This window comes from Diadema antillarum, unplaced genomic scaffold (assembly GCF_040938485.1).
Source record: "Diadema antillarum isolate AM-2024a unplaced genomic scaffold, OU_Dant_1.0 seq00000781_RagTag, whole genome shotgun sequence".
NCBI lineage: Eukaryota > Metazoa > Echinodermata > Echinoidea > Diadematoida > Diadematidae > Diadema > Diadema antillarum.
In genome coordinates this window covers 517,321-532,036 of record NW_027271669.1, presented here as the reverse complement: position 1 = coordinate 532,036, position 14,716 = coordinate 517,321, and the positions used below count along the sequence as shown (strand labels likewise).

At 39.2% G+C, this 14,716-nt stretch overlaps 2 protein-coding genes across 2 annotated transcripts; one reads left to right on the top strand and one right to left on the bottom strand.

Moving 5' to 3' along the window:
• Nucleotides 1-470: 470 nt before the first annotated feature.
• LOC139739054 (neutral cholesterol ester hydrolase 1-like) lies at nucleotides 471-5,591 on the top strand. Its single transcript, XM_071649666.1, has 4 exons — nucleotides 471-611; nucleotides 1,487-1,727; nucleotides 2,020-2,083; nucleotides 4,751-5,591. The coding sequence occupies exons 1-4, from the start codon at nucleotides 471-473 to the stop codon at nucleotides 5,556-5,558; spliced, it is 1,254 nt and encodes a 417-aa protein (XP_071505767.1). The 3' UTR covers nucleotides 5,559-5,591.
• A 3,029-nt stretch (nucleotides 5,592-8,620) lies between these two features.
• On the bottom strand, nucleotides 8,621-12,374 carry LOC139739063 (arylacetamide deacetylase-like). Its single transcript, XM_071649676.1, has 4 exons — nucleotides 12,141-12,374; nucleotides 10,607-10,853; nucleotides 10,246-10,309; nucleotides 8,621-9,596 (listed from the first exon to the last, which is right to left on the bottom strand). The coding sequence occupies exons 1-4, from the start codon at nucleotides 12,288-12,290 to the stop codon at nucleotides 8,801-8,803; spliced, it is 1,257 nt and encodes a 418-aa protein (XP_071505777.1). The 5' UTR covers nucleotides 12,291-12,374; the 3' UTR covers nucleotides 8,621-8,800.
• Between the last annotated feature and the right edge of the window lie 2,342 nt (nucleotides 12,375-14,716).

Below are 14,716 nucleotides of genomic sequence, written 5' to 3'. Positions count from 1 at the left end.
GTCGACAATGTACGAGCCAGATAGAACAACTATGATACGCATGAATCTATATCACCAAACAAAAAGTTGATAGTATTGCCGCCTACAGTGTCTGATGAATTTGCAGTGTTTCTCAGTATTTTCCCCGCACAAAATGCTTCACAACATAACCATTTACACACGGATCTATAATTGCCAGTGAGAAAACTCGACACAATGTATTGTCATTCTCTATATCATATTCATGTCATTCCGTTTTCGTCCTCATTGTGTGTGGCGTGTGCATGTGTGTGTTTACATAAAGTGCAGTCATTGAGGTTCCTACTTGGATTTCTAACATGTCGTAGAAGTTGTGTTGTTCATGATTATTATGACTCACTGTCAAATCCTGTAATAACAAACGACCCTTGAAATTGCTTGAACTCGTTCATTTTCTTCCAGGATTTCCGTGACATTCTGAGGAGGGACAGTGAAGACGTGATATTGAAACCATGTCCATCTCGTTGATGTTATCATGTGCCGCAGCCACGGCCCTGGTGGTGCTGGTGAGACGGATCCGTGTGCCTGACGGGATGACTGAGCCTTGGAAATACCGCCTCATGATCAGCCTTTTTGTTCTCCCTCGAATCTTGGTAAGTAGGTTTATACGTCATAATAGATCAAAACTATATGAAGATAGTTATGGTAACTTGAGGGAAAGGGAGGTGCATGGGTGGAGGTGATGTCAATCGTGGTGTCAATAAAAGGAAACTTTAAGATTGAAAAAAAAAATCTGAGCAAATACTGAGAAGATATCAAAGTCAACTGAACATTACAGCAATGATCATTAACATAAAAATGTCACATAAACCCTGCTGAAAAAACAAAGTGTTTGCAATATATGTATCTAAGAAGCCTTGACTGGTCATAAACGTCGAAAATTAAGTGGACGATTTACTCTGGAGCAGATGTTGTATTAAAAATGTTGTATTAAAAAGAGGGGAGGGAGACGGGGAGAATAATTAAATGGTGCATAGTTTGTTTTTTAAACTTCAGAAATTACATGTTTTTGATACTTGACAGTGATTTAATTTAGAGCAACACCAAGTAAGGATTTGCAAGCCACAGAGGTATCGCTACACTACACAAAAGACTTACGACAATTGCATTGTTACAATGGCAGCAATCTAACGCCAACCCATCAAATTCACACGTCGACATTGCTGTGATTAGTAAATCATGTTTTCACAAGTTCTCTCTCTTTCATGGGTCAAACGACAATTAAGACAGGCCGCGATATCAGTGTGAAGAAGAGCATAATCCATCGTGATAAGACAACATGATTTCATAAAGTAGAAATTGTGTTATGCCAAAAAAAAAAAAAAGAATCTTGTGCAGGTGCACTATCTTACATCTGACATCACCCATCTTTAAGGTGGGGAACTCCCAGTCTTAATGAAATGCATTTAAATTCTTTTTGTTATTGTTTTTATTTCATTTTCGTTTGATAAACATACAACATAAACAGGAATATATTTATGTGCTGCTAAATCGACGGAAGCCGTTCGCGCCCGTGCAGGCAAAACGACTGATATATGAGAGCACTGAGGCACGGCCGAAAGAAACCAGAAAGGGTTCGAATATAAGGTCAAGAGTCACGGACTTCGACGGGGTCAGGGTTAGGCTGTACGAACCAATCAGAAAGAAGAACGGGCTACAGCCGGGTATTCTTTTCTTCCACGGCGGTGGTATGGTCTACGGATCGGCAGGTGGGTTAACGCACATCAGCACTGCGATAACTTCAAACCTTTTGCTCGCAAGTCAGTGATCTAGGTTTTAAGTCAACGAAAGATTTATAAAGAGTTCCATCAATGTAATGCCAGTGGTTGTTGCCTGGAATGTTATAATATTTTGTTTCATGTTTGCTTGTTTGTTTGTTTGTTTTTTCCTGACCCACATCAGTTAAATTACCCATTTTCCCTTTAGTCTATTGTCTCATTTTTTCAATTGATTTCTTCTCGTTCTCCTTTCCTCGTTTCCTCTTTTCTTTTTCCGTCTTAGATTTTTACAACCACTTGACACGTAAAATCGCCGAAGAACTAGACACATTCGTAGCTTCTGTCGAGTAAGTAGTTGTAGGCATATCTTTCCCATTTTGTGTCCTTTGAGAGCAATATTAATTGAGTACACTCATACGTTTCATGTTTCGTCTTTTATGCCTGCCAGGTGAAATAAAATAGGGTACATGCAGGTAATATGAGACTATTAAGCTCATTTGCATAAATGGCATGAAGATGCATACAGAGAAACCCATCAAACTTTGTTTTTGGGAATTAGCAACTATTCATCCTTCCTTTTATATAGCATTTGCACCAATCAAATATTTTTGTTGACAGTTAATATGCAAATTATGACATCATCGCAGAAGTCTCATATTACCTGCATGTGCAGGTAATATGAGACTGTGCATGGTAGACATTGTGTCAATGTTAAAATGACAATCTTATGTCTTAAATTCATGACTTTTTTCTATTGGTGTTGTTTGACTATTTAATTTTAATAGATATCATATGAATATTATCTAAAACTGAGACAAATAACACAATTTTAAGCCAAAAATTGAATTTAAGCATGAAACGCCATTTTCCGTGTGTTTGTACACAAATCTCGGAAATTCTCAAATTTGACGCCGACATGAGATTTCATTACGGACATGAGATTATTACGTAAAGGTCGTTTACTTTTATTTTTCACAAAATAGGTATCAAATGTTGCACAAAAGTTCAAAGAAAAAAAGATAATCCCGATGGGCATTTTATTATATTTTATTATTCTTTTTTTTTTTTTGCAACTGAGCTAGGCCTGGCCTAGCTCAGTTGCAAAAAGAAAATTGAATAAAAAATAATAAAAACCGCGGAAATATCACACAAAACGTTGAGACCCCAGTCTTTTATGGTTAAAACTATGAAAATTGTGAATTCAAATGTTTGAAGTAATCGTGTACAGTATCTAACACATATAAAATAACACTTAAACTAAAGATTAAAGCACACCAAATTAATTGTGGCATTAATTTGGAAGCACCCTATCTAAAGTACACAAATATTAATTTACATACATGTTCATATAGCTGTGTGTTGTAATTTGTGATACATTTTTTATATACTTTGAACATAAAACAAACTGTCAGAGAAGAAAATGAGGTATTTTGATGTTGGCTTCTATCTAATTAGGCAAGTCACTTGAAATCAGAGATGTCAATAAAACCTGTCCGCCATATTGACGTCTCATATTACCTGCAGCTTGTTGGGTCTTGTTGGTCCCCTTTGAAGCCATATAACACATATTTAGTACAGTACATAGACCAAAACACACTTTCTTTGGTTAAACCAATCAATGAGCTTACGTAAAATGCAAAGAATTGATTTCACACACAATAACTTTACTTACACCAGTGTAATTGGTGAAATGTCAAATCTTATATCAAGGCTAAAAAATACTGTAATTTTTACATATCTTTTCAGTATTTAGTGATATTCTCACCAAACTTTCAGTCAGCGAGCAGGAAAATCATCAAGAACTAAGCACAGTGATGATACAAAACTATAGATGGCGCAATATGCATTTTGGAAGTGGTTCAGGTGGAGTAATAAGGGTTTTTAAGTCACGCGTGCCATATTACCTGCAGTATCATATTACCTGCATGTACCCTAGTATTGTTGTTCCATGGAAATAAATCTAATTGAATCGAATGATGACAGATCGTCTGGGTGTGAAAAGTAATTCCAATTTTAGATTACGATTGGTTTTATTTTTCAACAGAACATCGATTGATGATGTCAAGCTACATAGTTTGAATAATATGCATGAAATAACTTGTGATACTAATCACGGTCTGTAAAAATGGAGGACCCACTGTTGTAATGCAAAACACTTTGAAAACTACGGTTTGTCAAAAGATTGATAGTTTCTATGAAACGAAGAAAGTAAAAATTAAAGTCCGTATCATTCCCCTATTGTATTTCCCGTTAAGCCATGAATTAGTATGGGTTACCCAATCCAATTCCAAATGCAAATTGATTTCAACCAGTCATTATTTTGATAGAAGACGTACAAGGACATGGTAGTCACTAAATTAATGAAAAGAAAAGGGCCACCAGGGGCCACCAGGGTAATATTTTCATTATTGTTTGATGCTAGATTATAGAGTTCATAATAGATTGGCGTCACACAAGATAGCTGACAATACAAGACACATCCCATACCATGCCAAAGTATTCCTTGAGAAAATGTATCATATCCAATGTGATGTTCTTGAAGAAAAAAACACATGTTTAGCTTTAGTCAAGATAAATGACTGGTCACGTATTTGCTCTCAACCAATCATTAAAATTTATTAAGTTTCCTTCATCATTTCATAATAATAACTAACTCCAATAATAATGGCAATATTGAATATGATTATGAATAATCGTATCAATTCGTCGTTAGAAATTCATGTAAAATGCAACAGAGATAGCAACGCTAGTTTTACATAATTTGGTTTAAACAAGTCCGCTTGACACTATCCTGTCATTCCTTATGTATCCGTCAAACAAGCTATGGTGACAAACACTGTATGGAGTGATGGATTTCCTGTCATGTTTGATTGTTTGTTTGTTTTGTCTTTGCTCTGTATCCATTTCACTCTTTTTTCCTCCGTCTTACATTTTTTCTTTTCATCTTATTGTTTGACTGTTTGTTTGTTTGTTTAAGTTGTTTTTTCTCTCTCCATTTTTAACTTGTTTGATAGCTACCGTCTAGCACCGGAACACCCTTTTCCTATCGGGTTCAATGATAATCTACGCGCCGTAAAATGGTTTCTGAACAATGCGACGGATTTTGACGTGGACGCGCATCGAGTGTGCGCAGTCGGCGACAGCGCAGGAGGATGCTTTGCAGCGGGCCTATCGCAGGTTGTTTATGATGACGTCACAATCCCCAACTTCAAATTACAGGTGCTCATATATCCAGCCCTGCAGCAGTTGGACTTCAAGACACATTCGTACCAGAAGTACGAAGCGGAGTTCGGCGACGGCGGTTTCCTTTCGAAACTCGATGTCTGTAAGTATGTGTCAATGTACTTACATGGTCTGGTCGACCCCGTGACTACGAGTCGCTCTATGCAAAATGAACACATTTCGCCAAGTGTTCTTTCATCTTCTCCCTTCATCCAGTACGTAGATCGGAATTTGATTCCCGAGGAACTACGTCTGTCTGGAAAGTACGCGAAGCAGAAAGAAGATATGGAGAAGTGTACAGGATCCGATGAGGTTTGGAATGAAGTCGAAAAGTACTACACAGACCCCCGCTTTTCGCCTCTCGTGAGGAACGACATGCAGGGGCTCCCTAGTGCGATGATTCTAACGTGCGAATTCGATTGTTTACGCGACGACGGGATATTGTATGCGCGAAGACTTGCGGACGCGGGAGTAAGCACTGTATGGAAAAACTACGAGAACGCGTTCCATGGCATTATGTGGTTCGCGACAAGTGGTCGATTCGAAGTTGGCAGGCAAATGTTTGAGGACATGATTGCTTTCATTCAACAAAATATTTAGGCAATACTATGGTATTCTTCGCAATTTGTATTCGTTATTAGCTGACATACAATATTATTATCATTGTAATTCACTTTGCATTAGCACAAAATGGCTGAATAATGTCTTACAAAGTCATGTACTACTGTCAAGACAATTCTTTTACTGTAATTTCACCAATAAGAGGTTTTTCATCTAGTCTCTGATATAGGTATAACATGCTTAGTGAATCCGCTTCGAAATCGCTATGGAACTTTGATAACTAACTGATGTTCGTAATCTGTGAATGAGACATGTGAAAGGTATATTGTTTGTATTGGCAAGCTGCTTGGACAAATGTCGATGACAGGCATGTTTTATATCGTCTTGATTAAGTCATTGTCCAGCATTTGGTATTCTATGCATGTATGCAGCTGTGATTAAATTCACTTTTTAAGATGATGATGCTTAGGATGATAGTTAATAGTTAAAAAGTCTTGCTGAATATTTATCAACTGTACAATGTATACTGCATCTGAACTTGTCTGATTGAATTGCCCATTTCTTGCGATGGCAATATTAAACGCAACTTTTTTTTTTCAACATTTTCGCTGAAAGAAGCAGTGAAATCATCGACACTATCCTTCCTTGTCCATCGCAGCACAAAGCAAGGAATAAAAGATGCTAGATACTATTCATCTTGAGTCGTGAAATTTCTGAATCAGTGGCGGATCCAGGGGGAGCGAAACCGGGCGCCCCCCCCCCCTTTAATTTTTGTCAAAACAAAAGAAATAAAAAGAAAAAATGGGGGAGGGTGCGTGCGCCCCCTTTAATTTTGTATAGGCGCCCCCTCTTTACGGAATTCCTGGATCCGCCCCTGCGTGAATTATTAAATTGTTTGATGATTGTATTCATCAAGTGGTTAATAGTCAATGCCTGATATCGAAACATATCTTTGAAATCGAAATCACCTTTTATTACCAAATAGATGCATAAAAAAGAATAGATTCATACATGATTGAATGAATCAATAAATAGCTGAAGCGCAATGAAAATAGTGTTTGAACCTTTATTATAGGGATATTTTTTTCTCATGTTTTACGTCTTTCAGTCAGACTGTTAACGATCTGGGGTAAGTTTTACTTTCATAGTGGCAATATTGTTCAACAAGATTTATAACAGATTCTACGAAAAAGTGTTAGATGATTGCTTTGTTTTAAGATTTTTCTCTTCTCTCTTTCTTCCTTCTGTTTTTATTTTGGTATAATATAATTGATAAGTTATTACTGTAAATCAATTGTGTTAATGTCAGAGTACGGGTATAGCAATGAATGCAAAATGAAACCTTATATCGACGGATACCAGGCTGATAGCGATGTTGACGGTGGATTGCACTCGGGGAAGATTGAGAGTAGATGAGTGGGACAGTATTTACCCACTGGTATCATCAGTTCACCCTACTTTGTCCAGTTTAATGTTCCCTCCCTCATCCATGTTATGCATGATATAGTGCCGCTTGTTTTAATAGGGAACAGCGCTCTGTCAATAACATGAAGTGTGTAACGAGCACGAAGATAATGGTTAGGTTCTCATGATAGTCATAGATACCTCGTTACATTATTCTATTCTATTGACACTGAAATGTTTACGTTACAGGTATGGCATTACCATTAGACAATGCTGAGAATAGTTTTACGGGTTGTATAAATTATTGCAGGTGTACTAACATGCGTGTTACTCGGTTTTGTGTAGGAGTACAAAAATAACGTTCAAAACAGAGTGTACATGTGTGTCCGAGTTGCTGTCTCGAACTGTATTCATTTGTATCATTTTGTTATGAGGAATATTTTAACTGGTGTTAATCCTGCTACAAAGCAAGGATTGCAAAGGTAGATGATAAAAGCGCATGTCAAGTGCACAATGTTTCACCAGGTGATAATTTTACGTGTCAATTACAATAGAAAGTGCGAAGTATATTTATAGCGTTTCTGACACCTCTCTCATCTTACTCTCACAGGGTGTCGATGAGTACACTTATGCAACCTGTGAGGCGCAGGAGGGAAGCCTAGTTGTAAACTATGACAGCTATCAATAGTTCTGCATGCAGTCATTATAAACTAATAAAGTTACCGATCCATGACATTTCAAATTCAAGTGTGTATACATTACATCTCTATTTGATTTTTTCATCTAACATGTTTCTCAATCCTAATGGCCGTGTTGCTGACATGGTTACCATACTGTTGTTATTTTTGTTACTTCTGCTTCCACAAAAACGAACTCAACCTCAAATGAATTGAAGGGCTCATTTTATATTTCCATTTAAAGGCAAGAATGTGGAAGAGTCTGGTATAGGACCTGTTGTCCCAATCACCACGAATCCAAATACATTCAGAGAGGCTGATATATTACTATTATTATTATTATTATTATTATTATTATTATTATCATCATCATTGCTTTATTATGTTAATACAAACGTGAATTATACAAATCATCATTAATATCATCACAACTATACCTGCATGGACACAATTATGTTAAATAATGAAGTCTATTTATACACCAAACGTGAGATTGCACGATACTGGAGACTTTGATATCGCCTAGAACTTCACATCACCATGTCATCATGGAACCCCAGGAGAATTAGAGAAGTGGATAGAATTAGAGACTTGTCACACGTAAGAGAGAGAGAGAGAGCAAACAAAAAACAAACCCAATATTGCTATAACTTTTATAACACCTGTAATGGTAATCAGTGTTAACCACCAACGCTTCTACAATGGCCATTACTAGTGTGACAGTTATTGCATTTGAAATAATTTATAATTTAATTAAAGCTCGGGCAGAGCACTTATAACAGATATGAATTTTCGTCTGAGCTTAAATTGGAATCTCACTGGTACGTCTATCTTCCCATTATCCTTGGGAAGATGTTCTTATGAGAGAACGTGAGTTAGTACGCAAAAGGGTGTCCGTGCATTCATGGGTTGGGCCCAATATCTTAAACCTGAGTTTTGCGAGAATTATTTATAAGACACAGATACACAGACACACAGACACACAGACACACGGAGACACAAGACACACACTAACACACATACATACACGCACATACGTCAGCTGCGTCGGTGTCGTCAATACCATAAATTGATATAAAACTTTGTATAATCCGACCATTGCTCTGAGCGATGCAAAATTTTTCATGCATACAATTATTCCTCTCTCCCTCCTTCACATAAAGCTTTTCTTACGAGAGCAACCGGTGAAGTTAAAGTACTTTAAATGGTTTCTTTCACGAATTCGATGATGTGATCGATGATAGCGTGTCCAAGCTGGAACGGTAACCCTGACAACGACATTACGCCGTGGAAGGCATCTTCGTAATGGACCCATTTCACGGCCACTCCGGCCTCTTCCAAGCGATGCTTGTAGAATACACCGTCATCTCGCAAAGCGTCAAATCCACACGTGACGATGTATGCTGGTGGGAGTCCGGAAAGGTCCCGTCTCAGCAAGGGCGCGCTGCGCGGATCTAAGAGATTATGCGACATGTGCTTCCAAAGCGCGTCGTTTCCGTCACTGGGATCGGTGCGCGTCTTGTAAAACCGCGGATCGCGAAAATCGGTCGGAAGGATGGTATGATCCACGTACATATACTCCAGCGACTTGGTCTTAAAATCTGAAGAGGTGTGGTTATTTCTTAGCAGCTGTTCGAAGACGTAAGGATCTACTTCACCAAATTCGGCCAGAGTCACAAAGGTGATGATACTTGGAATTGAGAGTATACCGCCATCGCCGAAATCCGAAGCGTATTTTTGGTAGGACGGGGTGTTAAGATCGATTTTCTGCATAGATGGATAGATGAGAACCTGCAGTTTTAGGTTTGGAAGGCCGGGATCATCATTGATTGCTTGTGCGACCGACGCAGAAAGATGACCCCCTGCGCTGTCGCCTCCGATGCCGATACGACGCTGATCGACGCCGTGCTCCTCGGCGTGCTCCATGAAGAATCGGGTGGCTCTCTCGCAATCCTCGTATCCAGCGGGAAATGGGTGCTCGGGAGCCAAGCGATAACTGGTTGATAAAGGAGGGAAGAAATCGGAAGAGTGAGAGGGAATTGATTAACAATACGTACGGCGTGTTTCCTACTTTAGATAAACCACTCCACAGATGAACTGGAATTTATGGCAATCGTTGTAATGGCTGTCTGAGTGATGAACTTCTTACCTGTTTCATGAATTTCTACTTTTATAAAGCTTAACTCCACTTTGCCGACATTATGTCGATGTTAGATAAAGTAACTGGTAGGTAAACAAGGTTCCATCATGCAATATTATCCATGGTTGGCGTAGACATATCATCATAGGCAAGAGGAAGTTCAGTGGTATGAAACTTGCTTCTGTTGATTACATGCACAACAGAAAGACTTGGGCATTGTTCACCCTTTGGGGGCTATAGGAAAGATGGGAATGTTGGTGACAGGAAATGAAAAAAAGAGAGGAAATGTACACGATGTAGTTATCGTACCTGATCGCAAGGCATGTCTTTTCTTCTTGGTCGTGACTCAAAAGGTGGGCCCTATCACGTGTTTTACAATGAGTTTATATCTAACAATTCACCTAGCTGGTAATATTTATTATTAGTGACTTTTACTATACATTGTACAAGCGACATACATAAGCTTTCTACATGACGGCAAAAGTTAATTGAAACATGAACTTACTTGACAGATACGACCACTGCGTTTAGACCCTCAGCAATCTTCCGAGTCTGCGTGTCGTAGGAATCTAGAATGAACAAACGGGATGACAAAATTAATTAAACCCATACAGTGTATGATTCCTTCACATCCATCCTACACAATTCTGACAAGAAGTAACGTAATTTCAGGAAATCTCACATTGCAATAGTTATTTCCTTATGGTTTGTAAAGGTATGCTCAAGCCATGTTTGTTCAGTTGTTGTAGTGTTGTTGGTGTTGTTGTTGTTGTTGTTGTTGTTGTTGTTGTTGTTGTTGTTTGTGGTGGTGGTGGTGGTGGTGGTAATGGTTATTCATTGGTGTGTTCCGCACGAATAGATCTCACCTGCGCTTCCGAGCACCATTCCGCCGCCGTGAAGGTAGACGAATCCTGGCTGCTTTTCTTCGCTCCTTCTGATTGGCTCGTATATGCGCGCGCTAACCCCGTCGAGGTCAAGGACCCTGGATCTTATGTTGGACCCTGCGATTTCGGCCCTGGGACTGGGTGCGGTGTATTCCTGGATGCTACGTATTCTCTTGACGTAGAAATTGGGAAAAGGTTCGTCGCGATGAAGCAAATAAGTCGCAGATATCTAATTGAAAATACAAAGCAACAATAATAGCGGTAGCAATGGGAACATGGTCCTCTAATCATCAGCAACACCATCATCATCAAAGTATTTCATTAGTGTGATGAGGCTACAATGTAACTAATATAACTGTTGATGTAGGGCGGTGAGTTGGCTCAGTCGGTAGCGCGTCTGCCTCACGATCACGCGGCCCGGGTTCGAACCCGAGTCTGGACTGAGCAATGTTGTATGTAAGCATACCGTCCCCTCTAGCAAGAGGCAAAACACTCTGTCCCTCGGATAGGACATAAAATGGAGGTCCCGTGTATGAGAGAGTAACAGCTCATGCACGTAAAAGATCCCGCTTCATTCATTCATCGCAAAGAGCAGGGTGTTCAACCCGGTGAAGTGGTCCAACCTCACATCCAGCAGGACCCCATGGAAGATAGACCAGCTATTGCAGTTGAATATGGGCTATCCCGCCATCTCCTCAGATGGAAATGAAACAAACAAACAAACAAATGTAATTATTGACCGATTAATTATCAGAGGAGAATCTCGAGAGCGAGAGATTAATATTAATTTGTAAGGGGGGCACCAGCAGGCATCGGATGCTGTTTTTCACTTTGTCTTGTAAGCTCAAAAGTCTTGTTTTGAACCTTTGATATTCCAAGAAACGACAATACCATTACACTTTAATAAAAAATTACCCCAGTGATCATCATTGTTATCATTATCGTAATAAGCATATCAATTATGTCTTTAGAATCATTTATCATTTCAAACTATTATCAAGCAGAATGAGAAAATCATATTAAAAATACATGCCACACATGACAATGAAAGTTAAAAAGTATTGTAGTGTAGAATGAGAAAATCGAGAGAGATATAGATAGAGAAAAAGAGGGAGAGAGAAGCTATTAGACTACTTTGTTGTATTGGTTAAAAGTCAATTTTGATATCTTTCTGCTCAACGTTGATGAAACTTTAAAAGATAAAGATGAATTAAAACTCGAACACGTTGAAACTTTTGAGCGGGGATCCTAGTATACTCAATGATTTTCGAGGTAGGTGCGATTTGACTACGAAAGTTTATCAAACCATCAAAAAGGCGTTTATCTTTTTAATACCAAGTCTGCGTCGTATAGACGGCACAATCGAGTAGATTTGGCACCAAACTGACACGGTGAGCTGTATACAAAGCTTCTGATGACATGAGCTCTGGTAAAGCAACCTCGCTCGCAGACAATGGATATCGACGCCTTATACAGCCAGCATAAGACACAACTCAATGATTGGTACCGAGCTTACCAGCAGTCTTGTTAGGCGAATCGATGTCATGAACAGACGATATTTCACCGGCTCCGTGATACCAGGAGGAACCGGCTCGTTCAGGGTGTATGCGCACAGGAATCCCAACAATGCCACAACAATGGCACATAACATTGTATTACCCTTCATTATGGACACGTTTTGAAACGTTTTTCAAAGGTTGTAAAAAACGAGGCTTTTTACAAAGTATACAAAGCCGGCGGGGTCGACCAACCGAAGAGATACACCATTGTACGATGGAAGGTGTTCTTAGGCGCAAGCATAGTACTCTACTATACTGGTCAGACAATAATGCGTTAATGATTTTCTATACCCGCCCGATGCACTGTATACAGACGAGGGGCACTCTAGTGGTTCGGTCTTCCTGGCATCGGACCATGGTCTCTACAAATCAAACAACAACTTAGACTTTGACTTCAAGCTGAGAAGGGTTCTCATGACTGTAATAAGCCAGTTTAGCTCACGTGCACATTGGTACAAAATGTGTGACCCTTATTTCTCGGTATAAACATTTACAGCTGTAGATGCAAAGAAATACACCAATGACTATACAAAAATCTATTTATTCTGATTTGGTGTAATCATGATCAACATTCCAAAACACACTTGGGTGGAACACTACAATGTATTTGAACGACTGATACCTACATCCCAACATAGCTTTCTGTAACATTCTCCCTGGGAACATCAAGGGTAAGTTGTCAAACACCCCCCTCCCCCCCCCCCCCAAAAAAAAAAAAATAGAAGTGCCTGTATTCTAAGCATTTCTCAGTTCGGTGAGTGTGCTTGGCCCCCCCCCCCCCCCCCCCGTTTTTTCTTGTTTTTTTTGTTTGTTTGTTTGTTAGTTAGTTTGTTTTTGTTAAAATTATCATCTACCGGGCCACTGTCAGTGATTGGTATTGGGCTTGGAATATGAGTGGCTAGAAGCAGGCTAGGCTGCAGGGAAGAACAAAACCGTCACCTGAGGGCAGCCTCCAATATTTTGTAGCACCATGCATTTAGCATGCATTAGATCGCATGCACTATCCGCAGCACTGATTCATTCACACACGTTCTTCGTCGTCTGTAAGTTCTAAAAACAAATAAAAATTATCGCAATATGGTTGATATCCTTGGACCTCCGATTGCATTTTCCTGCTCATACGATCCATCATACAAAGGTAGGTATCATAATGTGCAATGATTTTCGTGTAAACCCTCACCTAATTGAGTTCTATCGTATCAATTATCGTATATGCGGTAATACGTACAATGAAATGTGAACGGCCCCACATACTGTAAATTTTGTTGGCAGTCTGTGACGGCGCTGCGCTGCTAATTATAGCTAGCTGCTATCATTCATAATCATGATTTAATACGAGTGTCTAGAACTCTATGCCATATAAATCAAAACATCATTGATGAATTGTGGCATATCGACCTTATTTGTTTTCAATCTTTGTCGGTCAAATTTTTCAATGACTGAGCATTAGGTTAGAACTGCGAAGTACATTTTTTCAGCCAGCTCCAGAGAGTAGTTGCCGACTGGAACAGATTGCCTCCTACTACTACTACCGAGTAGAAACCCTACTAGTGTTGTTGAAGCTTCCTCAATTAATAATTTCAAAGATTTATTGGATAGACATTGGAGCGGGGAGAAATTCAAAACCTCTGCTCCTCAACGCACATAAAGCAGCAAGGTTGAAGATAATTCTATTATGTTGAGACCGGAATACTGGAGTACAGGACTAGACCTCGTATCAGATGTGATGTGATGTGATGTGATGTGATGTGATGAGCAGTCCTCGGGATAAAGGGGCCACGTAATTAAAGTCATTAGGCCTAACATAGAATAACTTAGGCCTATTTTTATGCCTCCGCCAACGAAGTGGCCGGAGGCATTATGTTTTCGGGTCGTCCGTCCGTCCGTCCGTCCCGTTTTGTTTTTGTCGATATCTCAAGATCAGAACCGTGAGGTGGTTTTGCATCAAACTTGGTATGAGGGTATATCCTGGGGGGATAATACTTTGTTTGGATTTTAGGGTCACGGGGTCAAAGGTCAAAGGTCACAGGTTATTTTGTGAAAAAAAGGTTGAAATTTCATGTTTTTCTCCATATCTCGCAAATGGTTCAAGGTATCTTCATGGAACTTAGTATATATGCATGTACCGATGGGCAGTGATAATCTAGGGAAGTTGGGGTCATGGGTCAAAGGTCATGGGGTCAAAGGTCAAGGTCAACTCAAAATATCACTGCTTTCCTTATATTTATGCAATGCTTGAAGGATTTTTTTTTAACGTGATGTATGCATGTATAACCCAATATAATATTCTGTGGGAAGTTTCTTGCCAAAAGGTCAAAGGTCAAAAGGTCAAGTGAAAGTGCTAAATTGCACTTCTTCCTCCATATCTCAAAAGTAACTCAGGTATTATCATGAAACTTACATATTTATGCATGTTCTACCTAACAGTGATTCTCTTTGGAACTGTGAGGTCAAAGGTCAAAGGACAGGTTTAGATAATACTATTTTACCATTTGATACTGAAATTATACTTTTTATCAATACCTTGAAAATC